Source organism: Myotis myotis, unplaced genomic scaffold (genome assembly GCF_014108235.1).
Source record: "Myotis myotis isolate mMyoMyo1 unplaced genomic scaffold, mMyoMyo1.p scaffold_m19_p_12, whole genome shotgun sequence".
Lineage (NCBI taxonomy): Eukaryota > Metazoa > Chordata > Mammalia > Chiroptera > Vespertilionidae > Myotis > Myotis myotis.
The window spans coordinates 70,462,690-70,471,139 of NW_023416316.1; the positions used below are offsets into that span (position 1 = coordinate 70,462,690).

At 45.0% G+C, this 8,450-nt stretch overlaps 1 protein-coding gene and 1 long non-coding RNA gene across 4 annotated transcripts; both read left to right on the forward strand.

Moving 5' to 3' along the window:
• The first annotated feature begins 1,980 nt into the window (after window positions 1-1,980).
• LOC118667615 (60S ribosomal protein L39-like) lies at window positions 1,981-2,237 on the forward strand. Its single transcript, XM_036331326.1, has one exon. The coding sequence runs from the start codon at window positions 1,996-1,998 to the stop codon at window positions 2,149-2,151; it is 156 nt and encodes a 51-aa protein (XP_036187219.1). The 5' UTR covers window positions 1,981-1,995; the 3' UTR covers window positions 2,152-2,237.
• A 1,847-nt stretch (window positions 2,238-4,084) lies between these two features.
• Window positions 4,085-7,174, forward strand: LOC118667616. 3 transcript variants are annotated; one of them, XR_004971340.1, is made up of 4 exons: window positions 4,086-5,023; window positions 5,154-5,351; window positions 5,469-5,655; window positions 6,169-7,174. It is a non-coding gene; the product is annotated as an uncharacterized LOC118667616 (long non-coding RNA). The 3 variants fall into 3 exon arrangements; XR_004971339.1 differs by having other exon boundaries at window positions 4,085-5,351; XR_004971341.1 differs by having other exon boundaries at window positions 4,086-5,351; window positions 6,549-7,174.
• Window positions 7,175-8,450: the final 1,276 nt, after the last annotated feature.

The window sequence follows — 8,450 nt, forward strand, 5'->3', positions numbered from 1 at the left end:
TTTCTCACCTCGAGACTTATTATTAGCTCATTGAATTGTCAGCACTCATGGACCAGTGCACCATGGCCGATGACCTTCTCTGTCTGGTTTAATGTCCTGAGTAACAGGCAGGCATCTCTCACCAGGAAGCAGTCTTACTGGTTTCTGGTCTCTTCTCTATGCGTGGCTGCCCTGCCACCTGGCCCGGGTTCCCAGTTCTCCTTCCTCCAACATTCTGCACCTGGAAGCCAGCCTCCCAGCCAGGTTCCTGCCCACCTTGGTTTTGGGAAGCTGCTGAAGGACCTACTCAGTCAAAACAGGCCATCAATAGAGAAGACCCCACTGAGGACCTCGCCTGTAGAGAATACCCAACCCCAGGGCAAAAATGCAAAACCAGTTATTTTGTAGAATGTTCTGCTGTGTGGGTTTGTTTTATTGCTTTCTCCTGGTGACATTTAACTTTTGCCTCCATAAACTGGACAAAGGTGGGCTAAAGTCTTGATTAGAGTCTCATTCCTCGTTTTGGCAAGAATACCATTTTGAAAATAAAAAATAACAGTGAATTTCACTTCTCTTTGCCCCCAAAGCTGTAGCTGAAGCTGTTTTCCATCAAAGAGCAGCTTCTGTGTTGCTGACAGTGAGCCCTGAGAAGCTCTGCTGTGTGCCACACTCTGGGAGTTCCATGGGAGACAAATTTGATAGAGAACGCAGACTGACAAAGTTAGACCACTGAGAAACAGCGACAACTAAATGCTGTCACCACTATTCCCCCTCAAAATTTTAAAAAATATCATAATGCTAAATTTAAAAAAAGGATAAGGTAAAATAAAAAATAGAAAGTTTTAATATACAAATGATGCATACTTTTTCAATTGAGAAATTTAATCTTAGAAAAAATTTCTTTCAGAGATCTTTCTCTTTCTCCATTTCAACAGACTAGTGACCAGTCGTCATGGGCCGTGTGAGCTTTAAAGTTTATTGTTGTGTTTTTGTCCAGAGCCTTTGCAATTTGCTGTGTATGGAAGCTCAGAGAAAGCCGCACAGGCCCTTCTCAGCAGTATTTCACGGCCATGTTGATTCCATCCTCTGCAAACTATAAACTCACCTACTGCTCCACGGGTAGGCTGTGCTTTGGGACGCACCTGAGCTCTGGCTACACTTGAAACAGGTCACAGGATCTCAGCATCAGGAGGAAACCTGGAAATCAGGCATGTGAGCCAGAGCATGGCCCCACCGTGAAATGTAAGGGTCACTCATCTCTGTTCCAACAGTCCGAGGATGGAGACTTGGAAAAGCAGGTGTTAATTCATAAGTGCGCTGACACTTGCCACCTGAGTTCCCATCCTTGTTTTGTCTCTCAGGTTACACAGACATCCAGATTCCTTGCCCACAACAGGCACTTAATCATTTTTTAAACACAGTTATTATCCGCTGCTTGCGGATTTTGTCCACCTCCTAAAGACAAGTGCAGTGGAGATGCGATGATCTTGAGTCAGGACATGCTGGGGGCCACCCCAGACTCTCAGGGGCTTTTGGAATTTGGAAAGACAGTTGTCTCCCGTAAAACCTGGTTCTTTCTGGAAAGCAAGGTGATCAAAAACCCTATTTTGGAACTTACAGCCTGGACATTTGACTCTGTTCTTTTCATTTCTACTTTAATAATCCTAACATTTCCCAACGCAATGACTATCCCTGCCTGGATCCAGGGAGGGTTGCATATAAGAAAGTCAACAAGAGCCCTGGCTGGGTGGCTCAGTTGGTTAGAACATTATCCCATCCACCAAAAAGGTTGCAGTTCAAGCTCTAGTCACAGCACATACCTAGGTCTTGGGTTCCATCCCCAGGTGAGGCGTGTACAAATCGATGTTTCTCTCTCATATCAATGTTTCTCTCTCTCACTACCCCCCCCCCAAATCAACAAACACATCCTCAGGCCAGGATAAAAAAAAAGTCAACAAGAAATGAACATAGCTCTTTCTCCGTCATCGAGGTGCGTGCGTTCACTTCTCCTTCACCATGTCTTCCCGCAAAACTTTCAGGATCAAGAGGTTCCTGGCCAAGAAACAAAAGCAGAATCAGCCCTGTCCCCAATGGATTCGGATGAAAACTGGTAATAAAATCAGGTACAACTCGAAGAGGAGACATTGGAGAAGAACCAAACTGGGCCTATGAGGAATCACACACGAGAGATGGCTGACATATTTATGCTGTATCCAGGTTGCCTACACCGTTAAATGATTGAAAAGATGCTACTGTCTGGATAGTTAATTGGAAAATTAATGGACTCATGGTTTTGCTCTATTGATTTTTTTTCTGCAGTAGTAGGTTGGTTCAATAATAAATGTGTGAGACCTTTTAAACTGCAAACAAACAAACAAACAAAGAAATGAACATACTAGTATATAGAGAACATAATGACAGCTGTCGGGGAGGAGGCGTGCTTTGCAGGGCTAGATGAAAATGTTGAAGGGATTAAGGAAAACAACAAGAATAACTCATAGACAGGGACAATAGTATGGTGATTACCAGAGGGAAAAGGAGGGTGGGGATGTTACAGAAAAACCAGACAAGAACCAGACTGCGCTCTGAGAGATTGGAGTTACACTTTATTCACCGCGGTGGGCTCAGGGAAATAAATCCAAATCTAAGCCAAACTACAAACAGAACTTCCCTTTTTATGGAAGAGCCAGCCCTTTGTGCGCTTGCTGGTGGCGGCCTTGAAAACTACACGGTTCTATCCAATTAAAAAATGCACCTGGCATGGCATTGAGTGTATCTAGTCTCTGGCCTACAAGGTCAGATAGCTAAGTTTATCTCCCCCACTATTCAAGCAGGCTAGAAAGCAAAGTTACTTTTTTTTTCAGAATAAGAGGCCATCCAAAGAATAGCAGAGAATTCCAAACAGCAGTTTTACAGAATAGGGGTTTTCCTTCACAGGGAGAGGTAAAAGAGGTTATAGGAGGGATAAATGGTGATGGAAGGAGACTTGACTTGGGGTGGTGAAAACAATACAATATACAGCTGATGTATTACAGAATTGTACACCTTAAACCATTGGTTAATATAATTTTATTAACCAACATCACCCCAATAAACTCAATTAAAAAAGAAAAGAAAAGAAAGGAACATTGTCATTCCAAAAATACTGTCCTCATCTGAAATTAAGGAGCTGGGAGGAGAAAGGAATGAAGAATTAGTTTAATAGGTACAGAGCTTCAGTTTTGCAAGATGGAAAATTCTGGAGATGGGTGGTGGTAATGGCTGCACAGCAATGGGAATGTGCATCAAACAATAGAGAGCACACACAAAAGCGGGGGGAGGAATATGTAGATGCAGAGCTGAGATAAAGAAAATAAGAACAAAGTATTAGGGGAGTAGGGGGAGGAAAATGGTTTAAAATGAAGAAGGGAGAAAAGAAAAGAAAAAAATGTTTGAAAAGGAAAATACAGGAGAAAGCGGATAGACCTAAAATAAGAAAAAGGAAAAAAAGATGAGAAATCAGGAGAGAAAGAAAAGAAAAAAAAATGAGTAGTAAAAAAAGAAAACAAATGAGTAGGGAAAGGGAAGAGGAAAATTAGATATATGAATGAAACAACAGAGACTGGAATAATAACAAATCAATAACGCAGACAAAGAAGATAAATTTTAAAAGGAAAAAAAGAAAGGAAGAGAAAAGAAAAGAAAGTAAAAAAATGAAGTGGTGTTCTTCTCAGCAGAGTCTGGTGCCCCCTGGGAGCTCGCTTCGGATCCCACCTGTCTGCCCACTCTGGGCTTCCTGCGAGGTCCTCAGGTGCTGACCCTGTCAGGCACTGTCCCCTTTGCTTTCAGCAGCCTGCTTGAAGCTCCAAGTGGTCCACTGAACCACCGTTGGTGTCTGTCTCCACAGTTATTGGCTGCAACCAGGAGGGGCCAGTCTGTCCTCTAAAGTAGGTTTGTTAGCAGCACGGGGCCCTGGGCTGGGTCTGCAAACTTCCCTGGCTCCCCAGGCTCCGCCTCTGCCCGCCTTTGCCTGTCAGCCAGCTGTCAACCTTAATCACTCAAAAGTCTGCTTCTGAAAGGGCTTCAGGGAGGGGTGTGTGTGTGTGTGTGTGGGGGGGGGGGGGGGTCACTGTCCCAGAGCTACTCCTCCGCGAGCGGCCCAAAGTATTACTCTGCCCTCAGCTGGACAGAGATCCTTCCATGGAGACCAGCGGGGTGGGCTGGAAACCTGCAGTTTTTATCAGCTCTCTAGTGTGGGGAAAGTACCGGTCTGGTTCCCGGGATAGTCCTCCCCCAATCCCGTCACTGAGAGTTCCTGCGACTGTTCCAACCCAGAGGCTTGGCATCGGCTTTGTTTCCCCGGAAAAGAACAAAATACAGGGTGTGGCATGCAGGCTCCTGCGGGTGGGGCAGGCTGGGTCACCCAGGGTGCATTTTTTTCTTTTCCTGTCCTGTGGCTGCTGGGAGCAGCTACTTCCTCTCAGGAAAAATGGCCATTTCGGTTTGGGGGCCGATGAGCAAATGTTCCTGGCTGCTGATTTTCCAAGTCTCCCTGCAGTGCTTCCACCGCAGCATCTCCTTAGGCACCTCAGTCCCTGTCTCCCTCCCTGCACCAAAGCCTTGGGTGAGTAGCTGCAAATGAAAACTCTTGTGCTCTGGGTTAAAAAAAAACAAACAAAACAAAACAAAACAAACGAAATGAAACTGCAGCTTTCTCTACAACCGGCTCCAGACTCCACCAGGCCAGCAGCCCTGCCCCCTTTCACTGCTGTATGTTACGTGGGCTGCAGGTCTCCGCTCTGGTGCTCCGGGCTGTGGAGCCCAGCTGGGTTCCCGTCTCTCTCTTCTGAGGAAACAGACGCTCCCATAGCCAGGTGCTCCCTCCTCACTCTCGGCCCGCCTGCCCGCCCGCCTGCTGCCCCTGGAAGCTGGGTCCGCTCCTCCCATGACCTCGCCCTTCCTACTGGTCTCCAGGTGTGTTCTGTCCTTCCTCAGCTGGACCTCAGTTGGTAATTCCAGGCAAATGTTCTCCAATTTTGTTTTTCCAGTCTGGCCCTGGGATGAGGTACGTGACAGGTCTGCCTATTCAGCCACCTTTTTTGCTGCTAGCATAAATTATTATTAGCTGTTGTCCTCTTGCAATTGTTTTCAGTGATTTTTAATGACCATCAATCTTCAATCCTGGCTCTGTCCAGCCCTAACGTGTTGGCTTGTCTGAAGTTACACCACCTCGGATCAAGCCCTGACTTCCTGGCTTACCAGCTGAGGATGGTCCCCAAACTCTCCAAGCTTCCATCTATTCATCTGAGAAATGGGGATAAGGATTATTATGATGATCCAATGCCATAATCCAAAGCAGAGTGAGTGAACCATACGTTCTACACTATCTACAGGTAAATGCCACGGGGATTTTGGATGCATTTTTCTCCCCCATTTTGCTTTTCTAGCTATACTTCCTAAGTTTTTCATAATGAGTACCTGTTTGTTTGTTTTTAACTAACAAAAAATAGTAACAGAAGAAACTGCTGGAAGAATAATGGCCAATGTCTCACTAAGAACCCTTAAAAACAGCCACTACCAATTTATTCACTGAAAGCTCTACATGGGAGGAAAACAAGCCAAATTAATGATGTGCTTACTGTCCCATCCACAGGAACAGGACATAAGGAACAGATGACATTATTTTTCATGAGCCAGGTAACTGGTTTAGTTAATTGTTTTATTTGGTGATTTATATTCACACTAGAGGCCTAGTGCCCGAATTTGTGCACCAGTGGGGTTCCTCAGCCTGGCCTGCAGGATTGGGCTGAAACCAGCTCTGCAACATCCCCGAGGGGTCTCGGATTGTGAGAGAGCACAGGTCAGGCCGAGGGACCCCACTGGTGCACAATTGGGGCCAGGGAGGGACACAGGAGGTTGACCAGCCGGGGAGGGACTGTGGGAGGGCTCCAGGGCGTGTCCGGCCTGTCTCACTCAGTCCTGATTGGCTGGACCCCAGCAGCAAGCTAACCTACTGGTCAACTGTCTGCCCCCTGGTGGTCAGTGCACATCATAGCAACTGGTTGACCAGTCAACTGTCTGCCCCCTGGTGGTCAGTGCATGTCATAGCAAGCAGTTGAGCAGTCTTAGCATATCATTAGCATATTACACTTTGAAGTCGAGAATGTCATTTTTTATTTCCTTCTTATTTTTCTGTCCATCTGTCCTCAGGTGGTCATTCTGTGATGAGTTGAATGTCAGTAAAAAATTTTAACAAGGCAAGAGGGGGAAGGACACCAGCTTCCCAGGTGGATCACTGGTCAGCAAGCTTTAGCAAGGCAAAGCCTGGACTCGCATGCCAGAGATTCTGCCAACAGCTCACATATTTCAGTGTACTCCACATATTTGAGGGCTCAGCAACCAAAGCAAAGCAGGGGGAAACAATGATGGTGGAAGCTGGCTTGGTTGAAAAAGTCCAAGGGCACAGTAGTTCTTTACCTCCATATCCAACCAAGAGAACAGTGCACTCCATACCCAAGCATTGTGCTGCAATGACTCTAAGTGAGTGCTTTTAGCCTCATGTCCCTAATCTTCCATCCATCTGTCCTCAGGTGGTCATCCTGTGATGAATTGAATGTCAGCAAAAAATTTTAACAAGGATGGGGTCAAGGATAGGTAACCAGGCATAACTCCAAGTTTCCCACTCCCAGACATGGGTGCGTCAAGGTCCTGATTAGACCCTTGTAACTGTAAATCAAAGACGTTTGTAGTTTCTGTGAATAAAAGCTCACTGAGCACAAAGCTCGGGGCTGTTACAGGAGGGGCCTATGGTAGACGCTGGCCAGCTCAATAAATCCTCGCTTGCTGTTTAAGACCTAATTGGAGTCAGTGGTCTTATTCTCGTGAATGTTGGTCCACAACAATCCCTTCCTAGACTTCAAGGACCTCTCATGCATTTTATAATTTTTCTGTGTTGTGTGACAATTCTAAATCTTCAGAGATTATCATAAGGTACAACCCAAGCAAGAATGTTTTGATGATATAAGGGCACTCTAAAATTTCAAAACACCATTAAGAATAATAATGGTAACTATCTGGTAGGGACTATTGAAGTACGGTACCTATTTGCTTTGTTTAACAATGGACAAGTTACTTTGATTTTCTAAATTGTATAAGTCATCCCATTCGATTGAATGCCTTATTGATTGTAACATGACTATCCCATTGATTGTGATCTTACTGGTTATCGAAGCACATTCTTCTGTACCTGGAAACAGGACAGCACAATTACCCTAAATTGTTTTAGTGGCCACAGGTGGTGTGTTCCAGCTGACTCAGTGGTCCCAAGACCAGGACAGCACAATTACTCTAAATTGTCCTGACAACTCAGTGGTCGGGAGACCCGAGGGCCCTAGATAATGTGTTTCTATCAACTCGGTGATCCGGAGACCCAAAACTGTAATTTAGATAACATGCCTAAATTTAACCCAGGTTACCCAAGAGCTCTAGATAATGTATTTCTGTCAATTCAGTGACCCTGAGACCCGAAACTGTAATTAACATGCTTAATTCTGCTTCTGTAATCTGCTTTTTTGCGAGCCAGGTGCCTCATTCCAAACCCTGAGATGTAATCAATACCTTTGTGATTTTTTGCCTATATAATCCTGGAACTGTGACCAAATGGGCTATAAGATTTGAGAATGGCCCCTCATAGTCCCAGATTGCAATAAATGTGACTCTTTAATTCGACTTCTTGAGGCGTCCTTCTGTGATTCACGGGGTACATTACAACACTATGTGTTAGCACTATATTACTTATCCTCCATAATTTTACAATACCCCCAGGGACAGGCATTTGTTTTTAATTTTTATTTTTTGGTTAATCTTCACCCAAGGATATTTTCCCATTGATTTTTAGAAAGAGTGGCAGGGAGAGGGAGAGACACACAGAGAGAAAATTTGGTGTGAGAGAGACACATAGATTGGTTGCCTCCAGTACACGCGCCCCACAAACCTGCAACTGAAGTACGTGACCTTGACAGGAATTGAACCCAGGGTCTTTCAATCCTCATTCCAACACTCTATCCACTGAGCCAATCAGCTAGGGTAAGCCAAGCATTTTTAATCCCCCTTTCACAGATGAGGAAATGGACACTGTATCAGGGGAAGTATCTTGCCCATGGTTACATGGCTGTTAAGAGACAGAACCAAGATTTGGACTCAGAACTATTTAATTACAAACCAGTGGCCTTAATAACTATATATTTTTTATTTGATTATTACCTGTCTTTGCCTGACCACCATTGTGTATACCTAATTAAATAGCTCCAATAAATACTTGTGGTATGAACGAAGGCTACCTCCCCTCAAGACCTAGGGAACAGGGGCATAATGGGGTAATGGCAGGTCATGGTTTGTTTCGCAGTTCATTGAAATATCAGGGCCAGTGTCCTTGTGCCCCTAACAAGTCCTGCCAACTCCATGGCTCCCTATTACAGAAGCAGGAATTCCTA